The sequence below is a fragment of the Diadema setosum genome, chromosome 8 (genome assembly GCF_964275005.1).
Source record: "Diadema setosum chromosome 8, eeDiaSeto1, whole genome shotgun sequence".
NCBI lineage: Eukaryota > Metazoa > Echinodermata > Echinoidea > Diadematoida > Diadematidae > Diadema > Diadema setosum.
Genome location: NC_092692.1, coordinates 21,698,970 through 21,721,800, shown reverse-complemented (window position 1 = coordinate 21,721,800; position 22,831 = coordinate 21,698,970). Strand labels below are relative to the sequence as shown.

The window sequence follows — 22,831 nt, the reverse complement described above, 5'->3', positions numbered from 1 at the left end:
GAAGAAAATAAGATATGAAATGGAATTAATTGATATTTGTATTTTGAATACAAATGAAGCATTCCTTCATAACGGATGCAATTTAATGCAAGTGACAGTCATCGATAATAATTTCTCAAATCAACTGGATTTCAAGACTATATCATGCTGTACCGTGTACCACTCATAGCACAGCTGGCATGATAGTACGATGTACGTCATGTAGCCTGGGCCCTGTAACGGACTGTAGAGTGTCTGCTACGCTACGAGTGTTGTCCACCACCACTCACTACCGCCGGCGAGCGCCGTTCACATACGTATAGAACCTCTCATAGTGTTACTGTTGAAACGTGAATGTTCGTACAATTTTCGACACCGTAAAGTAAGACAAATTCGAAATGTTTTCGAAACCAAAGGGTTGGTTTGGACCCGTAGGTGGAAAACCGAAGAATGTTCATTCATTGGAACATTTAAGGTGAGGAATGAAATTTACTTTACTTATGAATTTCGAGTCGTTCACTCCATCTTTCGGTACAACCACGTCCTTACGTCTTACGACGTGTGTAACCGTACTAACGTAGTTAGCTAGCGCTTTTTGTACACAGCGTTCGGTCGGGCTGGTCGCAGTTTACTGTACTAACACCGTTAGAAACTACTCCAACGACAACATAAATAGTTAACATAAATGAGCACTTGTTTGCGATATATGGTGCGGTGTTTTTACTGTCTGTGCTGTTATAGTTAGAACGTACCGTGACGTGAGTGATACAGTGCACACCTATGTTAAATAACGTTACTTAGGCGTCTGTCTGGTGGGATCGAGCAGGGAGGTATATCTCTTTCCACTTCCCTTGACCCTGGATCCAGCTGGATCGAGCGAGACAACCATTCATTTACACTATCCTTTTATTGGGGGGGGGGGGGGATGGGACATTTACCTCTCTCATGTAACTATAGGATTCTAAGAGGGGACTCCGTGAAGCAGTAGTCTAGTCTCTGCGGAACATAACCCCGACGACCAGATACTGGATACAGATCAATCTTTCAATCAAGTGCACACCTAACTCCGGGCCCGGAGCGCTCCTTCGAACAGCAGAGGTATAAAAACTACTGGGGAGTGTGGGACTTTATTATGGGAGCTCGCGTTCGGGCTGGTTGCAGTTAGTGCACACCTAGCCTGACCAGACGCTGTTAATACGCTACGTATGTATGTACAGCGACTGGGCTGTGTATAGTTAGTGCACACCCAGAATGTACAGACATAAAAAAAAAAAACTAACCCCTCTATTTATAGCATTGCGCGTAAAGAACGAACTTTCACGCATGCGACTTCGTGCTGCGCTGTGGTTTTTCATGTTCATTCGCTGATGAAATGACTGATTTTGTAACAAAATACTGTAAAAGTGGATATTTTCACTTGACTAATTTTTTGCGCTTGGCCTGGTAAGAAGAGTTTTACATGTTTTTCATTCCGCGGGATCGAGACATCAGCTACTTGAACTTGTGCTTTTATTTTCGCGCTAGTTTCTGGTTGCGCGAAATATGCGAAAATTTCCACTTTTACAGTATTTCCTTTTTGCATTTTTATACCATTCTTGCTGTCGTGTCAGGTGGATGTGCTGGCAAGCACCATTTAGATAAAGATTACATGAATAATCATCGCATCACAGATGCTCATCTTGCAGTGAATTTACAAACCAAAATTCCTGTTAACCACAAATGACCTTTTTCTGCTCATGCGCAAAGTGGAATTACAAACTGGTCTATTGGATCACTTTTGGGAAGGTTAAACCCCGCCCCCCCCCCCCCACCCTCTAATTTTATGATCCACATTTTACTCTATACGCCGTAGGGCAACATGTAGTGAGTCCGATTTTTCTTGAATTGGGACGAGCAATAAGTTTGAGAGCGGTTAAATTCATGATCATAGACGTATTCATGTTATTAGAGTTGATATTTTCTCATGTTAAATTTGCGAATAGCACCTGACTTGCATAATTTGCAAAAATAAAAACCTCATGAAATATATGGCATATCACAGTACAATGTATTTGCCTGATCGGGTGAAAAATGCAAATGTTAAAATTTTTATGTTTTTACTTCCCCTGGGGCAAACAGTCAAGTGCTGGTTTCAAGCCCTACATATTGATACGGTATTTTAAATGGTAATTGATATTTAAGCAGAAATGTTCACAAATACAAGATAAAGTGAAATATAATCAATGGGTGACACCATGACATATTTTCAGACAGCTCCTACTCATAGACTTCTCTATTAAAATTAGCTGTCTACCATAACTCAAGATTCTTATGCCTCCGCCACGAAGTGTCGCCGGAGGCATTATGTTTTCGGGTTGTGCGTCCTTCCGTCTGTCCATCCCTCCGTCCTTCCGTCCATCCTTCCGTCCGTCCGTCTGTCGTAATCAATTTTGTGGACAGCATAACTAAAAAACCGTTTGAGGTATCCTAATGAAACTTGGCAGGTATAAGTATGAGGGGGTGAAGTTGTGCCTATCAACTTTTGGGTGCAGATGCTCAGGGTCAAAGGTCAAAGGTCAAGGTCAAATGCTCAAAATTTCACAATTTCCCCCATATCTATGCAATGCCTCAGGGTGGTATTTTCTTGAAACTTAGTGTATACATGTATCACCCAATAAAGATTCTCTAGTGAGAGTTTGGGGTAATGAGGTCAAAGTTCAAAGGTCAAGTGAAAATGTTTAAATTTCAATTTTTTCTCCATATCTTGGAAATGGTTCAAGGTATCTTTAAGAAACATAGTACATATGCATGTACTGATTGGCAGTGATTATCTGGGGAATTTTGGGGTCATTAGGTCAAAGATTGGGGGGTCAAAGGTCGAGGTCAACTCATTAAGTTTCACTTTTTCCATCATATTTATGCAATGCCTGCGAGATTTTTCTTGAAACTTGATGTATACATGCATTACCCAATAGAAATTTTCTGGGAAGCTTTTGGCCAGAAAATCAAAGGTCAAAAGGTCAAAGGTCAAGTGAAAGTGCTAAATTTCACTTCTTCCTCCACATATCGGAAGTGGCTCAAGGTACCATCATGAAACTAATTATATATGCATGTTGTGCCCGACAGTGATTCTCTTGGGAATTTTAAGGTCATAAGGTCAAAGGTCAAGGGTCAAAGGCCAGGTTAAGATTCTAACAATTTACTATTTAATACAGAAATTACACTTTTTCTCTGTACCTTGAAAATTACAATTATTGTACTCAATGCATAGAGACTTGTGAAAGGGTCAAAAGTCAAGTTAACCCTAACTAGGCCGGGGGGGGGCCTCCGAGGCCCCCCCCCTCGACGTTCCGCGCAATGTATCGCTAACGCGAAAAGCTATCGTCGCGACGTTTCATGACTTTTTTCTTTCGAGTCTCCCGCATCTTTTGACACCAAATTTGCGATACCCGGGCGCCCGGTTCCGAAGTTGCGCATAGATATATACGTGCATGTCAGACCAAAAATTGCTCAAAAACGTGAATTTGTGTACAATTTCAATGCAAACTGTGCTTACAGGCAAATTTCATAAAAGCATGATTATTTTGAGGTTTTATGGATTAAAATCAATTAATAACATATTTTCTTGTTCGGAACAATGTCGCGGACAAGTTTCATCGAAAAAACAATGAAAAACATAAAGTCGAAAAAACAAGGAAATACATAAGAAATTCAAAAAACAATAAAATACTTAGGAAATTTTTTCTGATGGTGTAATTTTTTTCTCTTATATTTGCTCAGGACACTGAAAAGAATATTTCCACAAAAAAATGTGCCCATTTTGAGCTTTACTTAGAGATTTATACCAAATTGTCTGATTTCATGCATCATTACACATAAATTAGCATAATTTAGCATAAATGATAATTTTCAAAAATTTAACTTCATGGTACTTTAGATTACGTATCATAGGCAACATGTGTGCCAATTTTCGTCGCGATCGCGCGGTCGATGGCCGAGATCTGGAGGGGGGGCCTGGGAGGCCCCCCCCCCCCCCCCCCGGCTCTATGATCTACCTAAATAGCCCGGCCTAGTTAGGGTTAAAGTCCCCGAATCCCCCAAATACGTGCTCTCTTAGAAAATGTACCCATTCGTCCAATTAATAATAAGCCTAGTTCAAGGAAAGTGAACATTCAACACATTATAACATGTCAACTCAATATTTTGCCATTTAGATGAACCTGTCATCACATATTGTCAAGACGTACTATAGAGCTATTAGAAGAATCATACATTATGGCGGAGGCATACCAGTCGCCATAGCGACATTTCTAGTTTATGATTTGCTTGCTGTATTTGCCTCCATCAAAAAAAACAACCAAATAAACCTTCGATTCTCAGTAATTGTCCTCCAAAGCATATTTATGTGAATAGAAAGCATTGAATTGATGTTTGGAAGAGAAGACATAATCTTTTTATCATTTCCAGTCATAATTTGAACTGTATGATTAAGGTTAAGCTTTTCAGTGATGCTTGTATCCAAGGTTAACCTTTATTTTGCTAAAAAAAAAAAAAGCTGTGCCCACTGTAGTACACATTGTGTGGGAAGGAAAGTGAAATTCTAGCATTATCTACATTTAATGCTGGATGTCCTTGTTTATGGCTTTTGACAAACAAGGACCTTCACATGACTTACTGGATTTGAGTTGATGCCATGTATTGACACAGTGGACAGACAATATTCTCCACAAATAATATACACTGTACTTAAAATAAGTTAGAAATACTTGAACGTGTATAATGTACCCATTATGCCAATTCATATTTTTTTTTTTACTTGTTGAATTTGTTGTGACTTTTGTAAGTGCAATGTTCAAATATTTTCCTTTATACTTTACGTACAATTGTATACATTGATGCAGTAGGATTCAGATTCAGATCGTTTATTGTCATGCACTACGGCACAAAAATCTTTGCAACAATCTCCATTAAAAATTTCACATGTAAAGGAAAATAGATATACATAACTGAAAGACAAGTAACATAACACTAAACAAAGTACAGCAAGTACACGTATTGTAATAATCAAAATATTGCACCCTGTGTTCTCTGTTCATGTTTATTTTCATGTGGAATTTTTACCTTAAATTGTATTCTATTAATTGTATACATGAATCATTCAAATTTTACTTTGTTGAATACCAGTACAATATGCCTTGATGTCCTTTGTGTCCAATCAAAATAACCTTGACAGTTATGTCTACTTGAGTGGTTCCCTGTGGGGTATTGATTTTGGTATTTCAGAATGCATTAAATATATTGCAAATAGCATTTTGCCTAAATCTGCATGTCATTGTTTTCCTACAATCAAGAATGTATGGATAGGTTGTCTTGGATCGATACTGATCAAGTAAGAAAAATCAGATTTTTTTTTTTTTTTTTCCTGAGATTGAGAAAATGTAAATTCATTGACGCACCATGGAAATGTAGAACAGTGCCAACATGTCACAGTCATAGGACTGCAAATACTGATTGCTCTGCTAGCTGCCAATGGAATAGTGTATGTTCGTTGACTTAGTTTTATTCAACTGGTGCTTCTAACGCTATTAAAGTCAACTGGATAACATTTTTTTGTTGTTGCGTGGTTTTAACTGGTCTGCCTGTTTAAACAGCTGTGTTTCAGACCAGATTTTCCCATAATTGTACTGTACATACACTTGTACGTGTACATACTAAAATTGATTGATGAAAGTGTGCACATGATGTGATTAATCCTGTACATTACTGAGTGCATGCTGAAGTGAATCATGGTCATTTGATGGGAAAATTTGCTTCCTGTGGTCCTGTATTTTACACTGATAATAGGAGGAAAAAATATGTCTGTGGAGGACAATTATTGAGAAATCATAATTAACGTCACATTTACAGAAGAAGTTTTATTTTGGTCATCACTTGTGACCACAGTACACATGTATATAATTCTGTAAGCAGTATAAATGTGTCACTCTTGCCAAATGTGTTGGACTTGTGATACTTCAAGTTTACTTGACTGCAATAATTATAGCTTAAATTGAACAAATTATGCATGCAATGACACACTCACAAAATCCATCTCAGTGTGATATTGATTAGATTGCTGTCTCAGAGAAATCAGTCGCGATCAAATACACTTACGACAAGCTGGTGTGCACTACATACAAACAAAAAAAGTGTCTCATCATGAATCTAGATACTTTCACGCTGCAATGACATGTACAGTGTACATGTGTAAATTCTGTGTACCTTTTTGCTGGTAGGCTATTCTGCACCCCTTCTCTTGAACTTTGGGGTCTTACTTGTACATGCATAGAGTTGTCTCATATTGATTTAACTTCATGTATATGTTGGTACATGTACGTACAATTGTAGCTGCTAATTTAAAATGCCCTTGCAAATTTCCATCAAACATGCTTTAGATTGAGCCTTTATGTGAGTTTGCCTTGGGGGTAGGAGCAGGGAGGTGAGAATAAGCAAAGTCACCTCCTTGTAGGAGGGATGGGGAATTTCACCCTGAATTTAGAGCATATTGACCTTCTAGGGGAAACAATAGACAACATAATACAGACTGCAGTAGTGAAATACATTAAAGTCAGGGATGTAATAGAGAGAGGGTATAGGAAGAGAGAGAGAGGTAGAGGAATGTAATCTTAAATTTGTTAATTATACCCCCGCCACACGTACAGTGTAGTGTGAAGGGGGTATATAGGAATCACCATGATGTTGGTCGGGCGGTCGGTCGGTCTGTTGCAAAATCTTGCGTCGCGAACTCCTTCTACAGTTTTGAAGCAATTTAAATGAAACTTCGGGTAAAAGATGATATTGAGGTATAGATGTGCAAGACATGTTTTTTGTGTTTGTCGGACAAGCGTTGCCATGGTAACCATAATTTTACCAAAACATTGTGGATTGAATAACTTCCATAGTATTTAAGCAATCAATTTCAAAATTGGTATCTATGATGATCTATAGGTGTAGTTATGCAAGACACTCTGTGTGTTTATACTTGACAAAGCGTTGCCATGGTAACCGCATGTTTTCTTCAAAATCTTGTAGAGTGAACAACTTCCACAGTTTTGAAGCAATTGAAATCAAATTTGGTAGGCATTATGGCCTTGAGGCATAGATGTGGAAGACATAATTTTTGTGTTTGTCGGACAAAGCGTTGCCATGGTAACCATAATTTTACCAAAACCTTGCGGATTGAATAACTTCCACATCATTCAAGCAATCAAGGTCAAATTTATAGATGATTGGGAGGTGTAGTTATGCAAGACACCAATGTGTTAATATAAGAAAAATGTGTTGCCATGGTAACCACTCATTTTTGTATCAAACTGAACCATATAATCTATGAAGGTGAAATTTGGTGTGTATGATGCTCTTTAAGTGTAGTTTTGCAAAATGTCCTTTGTATTTGTATCGGACAGTGCATTGCCATGGTAACCGCATTTTTTTAAAAATCCTGTGGAGTGAACTTCTTCCACAGTTTTCAAGCAATTGAAACCAAATTTGGTAGGCATTATGGCCCTGAGGTATAGATGTGGAACACATAATTTTTGTGTTTGTCACACAAACCGTTGCCATGGTAACCACAATTTCACCAAAACCTTGCAGATCGAGTAACTTTTCCATCATTCAAGCAATTAAAGTCAAATTTAGTACGTACATGTATCATGATCTAAAACTGTACAGTAGTTTTGCAAGACACCAATGTGTTAGTTTAAGGAAAATGTGTTGCCATGGTAACCACTCATTTTTGTATCAAAATAAACCATTCAAGCTATGAAGGTCAAATTTGGTGTGTATGATGGTCTTTAAAGGACAAGTTCACTTTCATAAACATAAGGATTGAGAGAATGTAGCAATATTAGTAGAACACATCATTGAAAGTTTGAGGAAAATTGGACAATCCGTTCAAAATTTATGAATTTTTGAAGCTTTTGTGCAGTAACCGCTGGATGAGAAGACTACTGCAGTGTGTGAATAACTTAGATGTCACATGCGTACAACAATATAAGGAAAATATAAAGAGAATTTCACATAATTTCATCTTTTGAAAAAAGTACACATTCCCCCGACTCGTTACCGACAAATGTTATGGGTAATATTATTCCCCCTGCCTTTAGAAAGAGGCAAGTCAAGTGCTCTTTTATTATGCGAAAAAAAGTAAAAATATGTTGAATTTTCTTTACATTTTCTTTATACTGTTGTACGTATATGACTCACAAGCTGTAGTAGTCTCCTCATCCAGCGGTTCCAACACAAAAATTTTAAAAATTCATAACTTTTGCATCGATTGTCCAATTGTCCTCAAACTTTCACTGATGTGTTCTACTAATATTGTTGCATTCTCTCAATCCTTATGTTTATGAAGGTGAACTTGTCCTTTAAGTGTAGTTAAAATGCAAAATGTCCCTTGTGTTTGTATCAGACGATGCATTGCCATGGTAACCACACTTTTTACCCAAACCTTGTGGAACTCAGTGTCAACTCTGTAATTGTACAGTAAACTAAGATTATTCTGTTTCCAATTCGACAAGTGCACAAACTTGGTATTAACTCTTAACGTGCCATGGTCGCCGAACGGCGACCTTAGTCCTGACGTGCCATGGTCGCCGATCGGCGACTAAGAAGAGCAAGAAAAGCATTGATCATTCAAGTTCTTCTGGTACCGTAATGTGTTACACCAAGAAACTGCCAATGATATGTAGTGGTAGCTGATTAGCATAGCCATCGTTTCCACTAAAAATGTGAGCATGCTTACATTAGAAAATTTTGAGTAATTACATGATTTTTCAGCTAGATGTATTTTTTTTCGCGTCGGGAAAATCCGCAGCGAGCGCACCCCCTGCGAGATGTGTATGGATCAAAAGACTCATTGGTAAATCACACGTGTGTATGCTATTGAATCTGCGTGTATTGTCTATGCGGTTCCAGCCGCATTGTTCTGCTTGGATGCTGTCCTGCGGGAAGCTCTTTTGATTTTGTCCCTCAAAGAGGGTCAGCTTTCGTTCGTCGGTCAAGTCTTTCATCCTTTTGTTTTGATGAACGTCACTAATCGTCCCCACGCTAGCATAGGAATTGCGCGCGGACAAAGACCTGCCGATTTCAATAGAGTTCCCCCGCCCGTGGTCCGCTTAGACAAAAGAAGGATTAGTGGGCTCTTCCTTCTCAAGTGGACAAAAGACACTCTTCCAGGGCCCGGGACAATCACTTTAGTTTCAAATACAGCATCTGGGACTAAAGGACTCAGATGTGGGAATGAATTACTGAGGCAGAAAGAGAAATTGCTAGGACAAAATAAACTGCTAGTATCTTTGGAATCATACAATTCTAGAACGCAATTTTGTTATCATTTGAAAGAGGAGATATTGCTCTAAAACTTTCTCACAGAGTCAAGGGAGCGTTCTATTGAAGAAAAGACACGACTGACTCTTTTGTTCCATACTGCACAAAAATTTCTAATAATTTTTCTGATGTATCAATTATTTCTGCGATATTTCAGGTTCAGAAGGATGTTATGGCAAACTGACTACATGACACGAAAGAACAAACGTTTCTTGATATATGTTGTGTAGAACTCAACTCAAAACAGTCAATAGTTTCAGAGATATGACGGTTTTAAATTTCATTGTCAGTGCAGTTTCGAAACGTTCTGGCGTTAGGTAAAATCCTCTGGCACGTTAGGGGTTTTGGGCCTGGCACATTAAGAGTTAATGTCATTGCCCTCATGACATCACATACTATAAAGCAACACTAGGGGCGGGGGTATCAATCACCTTCAGTGATAATTCTAGTTCTTTCAGATAAGCTATAGAAAAGTCACTGCTAAGCCTAAATGTCCATTTTCTATTTTCGGTGATCTTTCTATTTTTGTTTTTGTTATTGTATTGTATTCTCTGAGCTGGCTCATCAGTCACCTGGAGTGTATTTATCATCAATTCAGAGTAGCTGAATTATCACATTGTTGTCATTATGGTATCAATCTTCCCCTCTACTTTACATGCAAGCTCTTGCCTGCCAGGCTTGTACCATATGAAAGCAAGTACACTCCTGATTCAGTGTTCTCACATCAAGCATTCTCAATACATGATAGATGTGACATTTTGAGATGGATTACCACGAAGACCTTTTTTTTTGTAGTTCGAGCTGGTCCCGAGAATCCATGTGTTGATGGATACTTTACCTATCCTGAACAAACAAACAAACAAACAAACAAACAAACAAACAAACAAACAACCAAGCAAACAAAAAATGTACAAAAACAAATTAATGATTTCCTCTCACTGTGCAAGCTAAAAATATAAAACCAGCACTTCAGTTAGAACTGGAAAATTTAACTCCACATGGGAAAGTCCGAGAACCTCATGCAGACCTTTGCCAAGTCAGCTTATTAACCCTGAATTTTGTGCAGTTAATGTACATGAAATCCTTCTCTATTTTGCTGTTGATGAACACAGTACTGGTACAATGTACAAGTACTACTGAATATGATAATGTATACTGTATATTCTCAGTTGGCAGATCCAGAATGTTGATTGGTATTCAGATCATATTGTGTAGCATTAGGCAGTTGCCTTATATATTTTGTTGTTGTTGTTGTTTTTATGTACTATCCTGGGCATTCTTTAAAGAGTCTCAACTTTGAAACTGCCTTATACAGCAATTCACACTGTGTAGAAAAAAAAAAACAAGTTTGTCAACTCTCCATGCAGGTAGCGTCCACTATATTACCAAGCTACAATGTAAATGTACTGTACTGTAGGAAAGTTACAGTATGCATTCAGTACGATAACCCATGTACGTGTACCTCCTTTGATAGTGTACTTGTATTGCAATGAAAAGTTGTGTTTTTAGATTGAAAAAGAGTCTGGAAAGAAATTGTTTTGTTTGTGCAATCTGATATCATTCAGGAAATTGATGGGATGTGAAAGTTTCTTCTTGCTTCGCTTAAAGTTTGTTTTTACAAAGTATCATTTCCATAACATGGTTCATAGTAAGTATGAAAAAGGGAACTCAATACAACAATTTATTTTTTAATTTATTTTTAATAAGTACTCTGCTCAAAACCTTCTGTCATAGTCTCAGTGAATACATGATGCATCATATCAATTATTGAAAAAAAATAGTGTCATATCCCCTTTGAACATGTACTTTGATGGGGCTGAAAAGGGCTATGCCTATTCCATTCAAATGGCAGAGTGTTTGGTACACGCCCACTTTCTACAATGTCTGCTGCCCTGGAGGGAAGAGAAAAAAAAGCTGCATTCATCTAATGCAAAAGAAGAACCATACATTGTATTTCAAACTTAGGCAATTCTAAAGGCACGTATACATAAACTTGTTTGAAACATGCTTCTTGGGATGCCATTTTTATCCAGAAATCACATCATCATGATTTTGCAATTTTCATTGCGCTCACTGCTGCTGCTTTATTCCATTCAAACCAGGGAAGTAGAGGTCAAATAAGGACACAGTTGGAAATTGATATCATGGGGAACCTGGGGATTCTAATCACGTTTCAATACAGTTTTGCATACTATACGGGTTATATCTACTGCTACTTTGCAGAAAGATGTGTGTGGCTCCAAAGGGCGAGGCATGCAGCTTCAAAGTAGGGAACCTCAACACAACCACAAAACTTATAAAAATTTATACTTTTCTTCTAAAAACAGAATACGTTACTCACGTTAAATGCATGCTTGTATTACAGAAGCATTGTTCGCCACACCGGGTCCATAGAGAGCCCTTGCGATAAGTCCGTGGAACAAAAAAAAAAAAGACAATTTCTGGCGCAGTTTTTGACCGTCAGGGTTCATCGTTGCAGAATTCAAAATTGCGCCTTCAGCGAGCGCCGCGTGTGCGTTGAGAACATATTACAGAACCTATACCGTATGGCGTTCTGCCCAACGTCGTCTGCTGCGGAGAGATCTTATGCGTGCGTGCGCTGCTTGAGTGTAGCAGCACGGTCGACAGCGCGACCTTTTGAAAGGGCATTCACATCATGTGACCTCCCGATACTGTATTAAGATTGGCCTGGCGTGAAAGATAATGTACTGTTTGGACATGCTGGATATAATCATCAATTTCGGTAAGTTTCACAACGTAAATTTGAATACTGATAGCATAGATATAGAGTCTCATTATTGTCCCCGCCGAACGAGTTCGAGCAGGGGACTATGAAACGGGCCCCGTACGTGTGTGTGTCTGTGTGTGTGTTCCGTCCGTGTGTCCGTGCGTCCGTGTGTCCGTGTGTGCGTCCGTGTGTGTTCAAAATCTTCAATTTGCTACTTCTCTGTCATTTATGAGCCAATTTTGATTCTGTTTGCTTTATATGATAGCACTATGTGGGAGCTTTGAAACTTCTACACAGAATTTCAGTTGTGACCTTTGACCTTGACCTTTGACCTATATTGTACATTTTGCTACAAAATGCTACTCCTTCGCCATTTCTAACCCGATTTCGATTCCGTTTGCTTTATGTGATGGCACTAGTTGAGGGCTTCAAAACTTCTACACAGAATTTTGACCTTTGACTTCTTTGACCTTTGACCTTGATTTTTTTGACCTGTATTGTACATTTTGCTACAAAATGCTACTCCTTCGCCATTTCTAACCCGATTTCGATTCCGCTCACTTTATGTGATGGCACTAGGTGAGGGCTTCAAAACTTCTACACAGAATTTTGACCTTTGACTTCTTTGACCTTTGACCTTGATTTTTGACCTACATTGTACATTGGCTACAAAATGCTACACGATTGTACTCCTTCACCATTTCTAACCCGATTTTGATTCTGTTTGCTTTATGTGATGGCGATACGTAAGGGCTTCAAAACTTCTTCATAAAATGTTGACCTTTGACTTCTTTGACCTTTGACCTTGATTTTTTACCTGTATTGTATATTTTGCTACAAAATGCTACTCCTTCGCCATTTCTAACCCGATTTCGATTCCGTTTGCTTTATGTGATGGCACTAGGTGAGGGCTTCAAAACTTCTACACACAATTTTGACCTTTGACTTCTTTGACCTTTGACCTTGATTTTTTACCTATATTGTACAATGGCTACAAAATGCTACTCCTTTGCCATTTCTAACCCGATTTCGATTCCATTTGCTTTATGTGATGGCAGCAGGTGAGGGCTTCAAAACTGCTACACAGAATTTTGACCTTTGATTTCTTTGACCTTTGACCTTGATTTGTGACTTATTGTACATTTTGCTACAAAATGCTACATGTACTTCCGGCGGGGACATATATTACGCACCGCGTAAATTCTACTTTTCCTTGTTGAAGATTGTATTAGATGAGTTTGAGGTGACAAAAATGATCTTAAGTATCAAAATTCAAAGCAATCGGAATCTGATCGCTGAGCTCTCTTCGTGGTTGGTGGTCCCGCCTGTACAGCCCTGTCGCTACGTACGTACAGCGACTGGGCTGTGTATAATTAATCTATGGCCAGAACATGCCTCAAACACATTTGGAATTGTGATTGTACCTGAGAAAATGTTTGATTAAACATGCCCATAAAATTCAGTACCAGGCAAGTAATGCTAATGGACACTTGCTTGTTTTGTTCAAGTTCAATGCCCTTGCCTATTAAGTTAATACCAAACTGCCCATTTTTGGCAAGTAACAGTACTTAGAAGAAACATCTTTTGCTATGTTTTGTATGGTTTGAATACTTGTAAGAATTCATTTCATTGGTGTGCTGTTTTAATATCACTAGTCTTATTAAAACAGATCTTCTCATTGGGGCAAATATCCTTTGTTTATGACTAGATGCTACTTTGACTACACTGTATAGATATTGTTTACCATTGGGAGCAGTGATTTAAAAAAAAAAGATATCACATTTGATACATACCTGGTATGTGTAGGTCAATTGTATCACAAAACATCCTACCATACAAATTTTGCAGTAAATCCTAAAATATATGGAGATGTCACTATTTTTCTGAATAAACCACAACTGAATATACTGATGAGTATTTTTACATTGGTTGTTTCTATTCCAAACTCACATTTTAGAACTATTTTGAAGCACGCTGGTTTTTGGTTTCATCTGCAAATGGTAAATAATGCATTTCGTGTGCATATTGTGCTCATGTTGCAAAGGAAGTTTGTGTTGTCACTCACAGTGTGAGTTACTATTCCCCTGGTAGTGATTCATGGGGGGGGGGGGGGGCGCAGGGGCACTGTAGAGTTCTCTCAAAGAGTCAAACATCAAACATTTCTGGAGCTAAAGAGTTGATTTGAAGCAGCCATGCAAATTTCCTCAGTGTTATGAATAGGGAGGTAGCAGTGTGCTTCTGTTTGTCTTGGAGGCAGCCAATACAGTATACCCCTTGAGATATAGCTAATAATATAGTCTTGTGCTTTGAAGTTTTGTGTTTCTCAGGTTAGGGTCTAATTGAATGAACATCATATTGATACAAATGACCAGATCATTGTTTTGTTTTGCTTAGTTTTTTTGTTTTATTTCAATCTGAAGTGTGCATCATTAAAGGAGAATGAAACCCAAATACAGGTATAAATGTGGATTGAGCGAATGCAGCAACATTAGTTGAAAACATCAGTAAAAGTTTGAGGATTATAGGACAATCTGTTCAAAAGTTATGAATTTTGTAGTTAAGGTGCAGCCATCATTGGATGAGAAGACACCAACATAAGTAATTTGACATAGACTAATACATAAACACTTGATTCAACATGACCAATTCACTAGGAAACTCTCTCTAGTATTTTGATATAGATTTGATAACAATGCATACATGAAGATATATATTGTAAAATGATTAATTTAGACACCCAATCACTGTTGAATATACAACTAATGTAATACTACAAGTGTATTAAGATATCTGTGAAATATGTCAAATGATGTGTGACCACTGGGGATCAAAAGACTTTTTTTCTTAACTTTCACTACTGGCATATGTTGTAGAAATGAATGAGAAGATTGTTTGACTTAGATGGCATCATCACGCTGCAACACACACACACACACGCACACACAGAATTGTTAGTTTTTGCATCGTGTTTCAGAACTTGATTTTGGACACCGTTCCCCTCAGGTGTGTGTATAGTACACGTGCAGACCTTCCATGAGAATTGTTTTTCATGTCCTCTAGTTGTAGTGGTGTGAAGGAAAAGGAGTGCAAGGGGTCCCTGTTCATGGCTGAAGAACATTGGTGAGCTGGCGGAAATATCCACTTGACTGCATCATATTGTGCACACCGATACTATGTTTGTACAGATACAATGTAGTGTGTGCTAGGAAAGAATTGTCTGGAATCCGGGCTGATTTCTGACCGACCTTTTTCATAAAGTAATCAAATGCACATAGGAAACTAGAAATCAGTGTAACTTAAACCATACACTATACTCCACCTCCTACAACGTATGCAATGTATTTGTTCTCACAGAAAAATGAGAAAATGAGATTAAGGTACACTGTAGTAGCAAAAATCTATAGTTTGCAATATGTGCATTAAATACATCCAGATAACCTTTTGTTTGTAAGTCGTATACAAGCTGTGTGCATGGAGAACAGTTTTGTATTTACAAGAAAGCTGACATACAGTAGATATTGTATCTAACTGTTGAACATACGTAATACCCATATTAAAGGGGATGGCTAGTAACTGATCAGTGGGAATGCTGGAGGATGATTGTTCAGTATCTATCATTGTGTGAAAATGTTTTGCCTCAGAATGGTCTCATATTCAAGTAATGTGTAGTTTAATGTTCCAGGTTAGCATGCCTGTACAGTGACGGGGCATTAAACTGCACATTACTTGAATATGAGACCATTCTGAAGCAAATAATTTTCACACAACGATAGATATATAATGTACTCTTTATGAATCCCACAAGGATTGGAACAATCATCCCCCAGCATTCCCACTGATCAATTACTAGCCATTCCCTTTAAGCCCATGGCAACTCTATGTTTGTTTGTATTACTGTCTTGGCAAGTGACTTTTTGATCTGGGCACCCATTTTTCATATCCACTTTTGAGATCTGTTATATTGAAAACATATCTCTTTAACATGTCCGTGGACCAGGTTTAAAACTAAGCAATGTTTGTCACAGCTCTGTCACTTTTCATCTTGTTTTGCCTCCTCTCTATCTCACACATGTCTATTTTCCTTATTTTTATTTATTAGTTCCTTTTTCCTTCAATGCGCATAGAGACATTGATCTATTTTTGTGATATGCGCCATATAAATATGGTTTATTATTATTATCATTAGATAATAATGCTTTGCACAAAGGCTAGGTTTAAGCCTTCACCAAGGAGAAAACACCATGCATTTAATGTATGCCGCCCTCTGCACCGCATCACGTGTGTGTGCATACACTGAAATATGCCTCAGCTGCCCAAAGGGCTATTTGCATAGATGACATTGTGGTGCATTCTGTCTCCATCCGGCAAAGAGTACAGGGGTGTGTTTACAACGTACTTGCTGGGCTTCCGAGTCTGAGGATTTCTAGTGCACATGTCTCAACACCATTGCATTATGCTCATTGCAGTAATCAATTGCATGCTGTTTAATGTGAGAAGTCTTCCCATTTAAATCCTCTATTTCCAGTGCATTTCCAGGTTTTGTTGTGACATGACTCTAAACAAACTTAAATATATTTCATTGATACCCACTTGAAAATTTGTGACAGATTCTTTATGAAATCAAAAGCAACTGTTCGCATTGTCAGAAGATTAACAATACAAACGTCTGATTTAGTGGTTATAAACCAATGTGTCTTTTTTTTTCCGAGAGAAAGAGAGGGGAATAGGAAGAAAGAGAGAGAGAGATGGTGGTGGGGGGGGGGGGGGATGGGGGATGCAATTTGTGGTAAGTGATTGGTTTTAGAAATACCAATTTAGAAGTCATTACTTGATGAACTTCATGCACCAGTTGTAATCAAACAATACTACAAAGCCTGCACAAGAGATTATGAGCTATTTCAAGCTTGTTTTAGGGCCATGTATTTTGCTGGCTTGCTTCAGGATTCAACCTCACTTCCAAATGATGATTTAGCAAGACATTTTAATCATTGCGAATTTGGTCTATAAGTTACTTTCTTTAACCTGATCTTGTAAATGTGTTATGTGATGTCCAATCCAAGACATTTATTAAATACAAAACTATGCGATTACTGCTTTGATGATTTCCTTTTTGATGATGGTATGCTCATGCCTTATTTGCATACTATATAGACTTGAAATGTTTGAAATTCCCCTTATGCTATTTGTTTCTTAGCTTTGCATTGATAATTCACAGCAGAATGATTGATAGAGAGTAGAATATTACTTGTAAATTGATGGAAAGTACAGTCGAACATAATTTTTTTTCCTTCTGCTTGTTCTGATGTATACAAAAAACTTGTAGAGTGCTGTGAAACCCCCCCAAAAAACATTCACCTCGAGCTCTTGCACAGCTCTGAGGGAAGAACCCACCAAAATTTGGCGGAGCAAACACAAAGCACCTGAGGACCATAATCAATAATGCAGTAATCTCTAAAATACTCAGAATAACGCCTCCCTCAAAGCAGCTTTTAGGTGATATGATGCATGTTGAAAGCATTTTTTTTTTCTATGTTGCTATTTTATGGAGCCAACTCGAGTCTCATTTAGTTGAGTGCTCAGTTGTCAAGCTAGGACACTATGCTGTTATCTAGTGGCTCATTACATGTACATTTACAAAAATGTATGCCATTCATCCAAGGGAATTCTTGAAGTTGGAAGTGAAGTTTTGGTCGTTGTTTTTTCTTTGAAGAAGATTATTTTGTTGTTTTTGCTGCCTGATCTGTCTGAGGGGAAATTCCTTTGTACATAGTAATCACTCATGTTATGATTTTCACAAGGAATTCACAGATGACAATACACAGAGGTGTACATTTTTACTACGAAAAACTGTATAAGGACAGTTTGTCCCCATATTTTCTATGAAGTTGTTGTCCATACTGCATTTAAGCTCACACTGTGCATTACAAATATGTAGTGTATAAATTCATCTATTGGTATAAATATTGTTTGAGTGACTGATTGGAACTCCCAGAGAAAAACAGCAGGACCTTGTCTATGATTTGATGCTGTGGTAGTAATAAACAGGTGATTTGGTTCTTGAATCCCCCATCAGCCAAAATCTTCAGTGAGACATTTATGCTGTATGACAGTGGTTTTCAAATGTGTACTTCTCTGAGGATCCTACTTTTGTTAACATACAGTACTTGTACATGTACACTGTATGTACTCATATGTGTATATCATATACACACATACATGTACATACCATGTCTATGCATGAGTTGGAATGCAAAAACTAATGTATATATCTGCTTTTACCACTTTTATATAATTTTTTAGATTAAATCTGCTGAAAAACAAACAAAAAAACTTTGTATGTGTACATGTACATATATGCAATGTATGTATGTGTGCATGTATCTATTTTTGCACTGAATTCTTGGTTTAAGCAAAGTACTGTACAGTGTACAGTTTACATTACATAAAAAGCTATGTACACTGAAGTTGACATTTACCCACATTTTGGAGATTGGACATTGTACATATTACAGTCCCTGCTAAATCAGACAGAAATGATCGGTCAAACCACTTATAAATTATGCATCTTGAAAATGGTTGACAAATGATGCTGATTTTTTATCTCTGCCCACACTTGCAGTTATTTTGCATGCATTGTGCCACCCAAGAGCAAATACATACATTGTACAGAGGACACAAGATTTCTTGCATGCAGTTTCAGCCAGTGGCATGCATATTTTACTCAATTCATATTGTACAAACTATAGGACTGGCAACGTTGATACTGGATTGTGAATGTGGAAGAATATTGCCTTTGTGTGTAGAAATACTGAGATATGACTAAATGGCCAGTGGTGTGTGCTATGGGTGCTCATTGAAGGCATGAGATTTGTTCGTTGAGTTAATGCTGTCGGTGTTCAGAAAGCAAATGCCATGGGGGCATCTTCTGAGAAAATGGCATTAACTTGACAACATGCTCATTAATCTAATGTCTCTAGGATGCTTCTTCTTTAGTTTGAAAGTACACACTTTATGTGTCAAAATATAGTTGTTGTTTTTTTTCTAAAGCAACTTTTATTGGAGTAGAAGACAAGCCAATAAAATCTCTGTGCAGTGAGGATTTCTTTGTTTTGTTTTGTTTTGTTTTGTTTTGTTTTGTTTTGTTTTTTTTTTTTTTGCTGAGAAAGAAAACAGCAACTACTAACAGACTTTTTGTGGTACTTTGAACACCCGTCAAAAATTTGGTCTCTGACTGTATGAAGTGTAATATGCATCAGTCAGTTAAGGTACACATTTATAAGCACTGTGTGCTTGACATCATTCTTTGAATTGTATAAAAAGAGATGGAGTTATTCATTCAAAGCTGGCAGCTTTCCCCATAAAAGTTCTCTTACCCTGTAGTGTAGAAAGGAAGATGCTGTATCTACAGGGAAGTCATTCTTGTTTTCGAGGGCATACCTGCAAACTTGATATACAGCTGTATGGTAGTAAAATCAGAGTACAGTGTACCTGTCAATTGATTCTGTATTCATTGACACTCCTAGTCACAATTATAAACAACTGTTACATAAAAACTGTATGTGTGCTAGTTGTCAGATTTTATGCTCACGTGTGAATAAAGTAATTGAATTGCAAAAAAACAAAAAACAAAAACAGAAATGTATGACATTAATAGTAACTATTAGAAGGACACTTGCTGCAGATATTTACACCCCCCCCCCTCTTGTCTAGCTGGACAATAGCAGCTATCATTTACAAAACATAGGAGACAGTATGTTTTCATTAGGGGCTGTGTCTGCTTAGTATCTGTAATTGGTGACCAGTAAGGGATGGAGTACACAGAATATTAATTCAAAGGGCTTGAAATGATATTTAGGGAGTTTGTAAAGTTCCTTGACTTTCTCTCACGACTTGCATGCCCAATGTTGCATTTGAAACCATGAGGTTGGAATTTTTTGTTTATTCCTGAACACAAAATTCATGATTTGTTGTAGTTTATGGGATAATCAAAGTGTTCTTAGAACAAAGAACTACAAAGTGCATGACCTCGCTTTTGTGCCTCAAGGTGCATAGTGTGCACCCAACTATATTACTGTCAAAGTGGAAATTTTGTGCATTTCGCATGACATGAAACTGGTGTGAAAATAAAAACCTTGTGCAAATATTCTGCTTCTCATGCATAATTAGTGTGTTAATATTTCATCTTTTTGATTTGGTGGAATTAAAACATGCAAAATTCATGTTATCCAGCGGAGTGTGCAATAATTACTTGCGTGAAAATTTTCACCACTGTACTACAGTACATGCTGCTTTTCTTCAAATTTCAGTACGTCTGTCAAAAAGATAGTTATTCACTTTTGTAGCATGGTATAAGATATGAACATTTAATTGAGCTATTACAGTAAATCTCACTGCTGATAGTAATCTATCATCAGATATTTTTGGCATAGGTATGGACGACAATGCTCCCATTGGTACAATTGTAGCACATTCTGATATACAATGTATACAAGTACTGTATAATCTCCCATGGAGAAGATAAGAAATGGTCTTCTCTTATGTACAGGGAAGACTGACTGATATTCAACCAACTAATGTAATGGTGCATATTGCAAAAAGCTTGGAAGACTTCAAGATGGCATTAAGAAAAAAACTAAAATAAGAAATGGGGGAAAAAGAAATCATTGTATAACTCATAAACTTCAGTGTGATGACTTTCCCCATAAAGCTGTCTCATCATGTAAATCTGTCCATTCATCATTGCTCTGTCCGAACCTGAGCAATAAGTTTGCACCAATCTTTTTCCTCCCATACTCTGTATTCCAAGATGATTGAGGTTAGAGCATTTAAGGGAAAAAGTCTGCTTGCTTACAGTTTTGACATTTCATTGAATCCCACAAGGTAATTTTAGATCATTTCTGTGGGCTGTAAGTTGCTGCATTGTGAAATGAGGGTGAGCTTTGCTTCCTTGAGATCTATCATGAATAAGTGATAGCCAAACTGTTTGACTGCATCGAACTACATATCGTAGACCTCGTTACTTTGGTTCCAGATATCAGAAAAGTAAAAAAAAAAACAAAAAAAAAATCTCATAGAAGGGTACTGTAAAAGTGGACATTTTTGCAAAATTTTCATGAAAAATTACTCATGAGAAAGTATCCACTTTAACAATAATTTGATTCACATACTTCAGTAACACACAGAATTTCAAGCAGCGTTATGCTACAGATAGCACTTCAGAGCTTCAGCCGCACACATTCATATATTCTAGAGTAGATACATGTAGCATGGACTAGCTGTATTGTCGTGTAATAGATATAGAAGCATGCAGTGGTTGAGACTGGGTGCATATCATGCAAGAGCCAGCAATATCACTGGACACTGTATGGTTACATCCATTTGAAAGCATCAATTGTAGAAAAGTTTGCTTACAGTATAGTTGATAGGCATTTCTGAGATGAGAGTAGTTATATACAGTGTTTACAATTGATGGACTCAATAAAACAAGATATTTTTGCGGTATAAAATTTGGGCGAATTGGAGCTGACGGCATTTTTTTTGGGTAAACTTTGCCACTCGCAAAATTTGTGCCATTAAAATGTACATGGACATTATCTGTTTTACAATATCTTCATACAACCGATCCGACCTGGCAGTAGAACACCCGCCATTAACTGTGATGTTCCAGTTGCACAGGTGCATGCAAAATGCATTCAAGATATTTTAGTGGGTGCGAGCTGGTTGCCATGTACACTGCATAAGCAGTTGTCTTTGCGTACAGATATTTTCAAAAATGAGGAGGTCACGGACATTTTTGTGAGATGCTGTTTTCACGAATTGACACCAAGGCTATCACAAATGTCCTACATGTATTACCCCAGCGCATGGCAATGTATGTGTACTTGTGTGTTGTTAAATTCATGGTCCAGCTCTGAGTTGCAAAATTTGCAATCATTAAACCATTGTGAAAATAACAGCTTATACAGTACACCTTGTATATCATGGATTTGGTATACACATGCACACATGGGACACCACAGTAATGGCGGATTTTGCTGTCAGGAGGAATCAGTCTGTAGCAAAAAATCCTTGTCTGGTGGTATCCTTAACTCTTTATGTGCCATGGTGGAAACCTCCTGTGTGCCACGTTATTGTGAGACACAAATGTAGTCAAACGTAGTCATCAAATCTATGATTTTTTTTTCTTCTTTCAAATGACCAGTAGCTACATTACTGTAAAACATAATTTTTGCACACAGAACAGTGGCAGAAACTTAGAGCTTGTACACACAAATCCAGTAGAGAACACCAGTTGCTAGTCAATCACCACATATAATGCAAGCTAAATATGAGAGGAACGGAATCATGAGAAATGCTTTTATTGTACTGTCAGTGGCATTTGGCGATTAATCGATCAGTTAGGGCGGGTTTGTGCGTTTGAGCAGAATATGCGCAGTTGGCACGCCGTCCATTGAGTCGGACGTACGAACATGGCACATAAAGAGTTAAAGGGAAGATAAACCCCAAGAGCAATGTGGATTGAGTGAAAGCAGCAACATTAGTAGAACACATCAGTGACAGTTTGAAGAAAATCGGACAATCGATGCAAAAGTTATGAATTTTTAAAGTTTTGGTGTTGGAACCGCTGGATGAGGAGACTACTAGAGGTTATGACGTATGAGTGGACAACAATACCAAGAAAATATAAAGAAAATTCTACAAAAAATCCATTTTTCATGAAAATTACAAATTCCATCAACTTGATATTGACATATGTTAAGGGTAGCAATTATTCCCCCT

At 37.6% G+C, this 22,831-nt stretch overlaps 1 protein-coding gene across 1 annotated transcript in view; it reads left to right on the top strand.

The window, feature by feature from the left end:
- Positions 1 to 315: 315 nt before the first annotated feature.
- Positions 316 to 22,831, top strand: part of LOC140232149 (protein CLEC16A-like) — a 242,261-nt gene continuing 219,745 nt past the window's right edge. Inside the window, exon 1 of the mRNA XM_072312295.1 lies at positions 316 to 454. Coding sequence (XP_072168396.1) covers positions 378 to 454 — 77 coding nt within the window. The 5' untranslated portion in view covers positions 316 to 377. The remainder of the gene's footprint in view (positions 455 to 22,831) is intronic.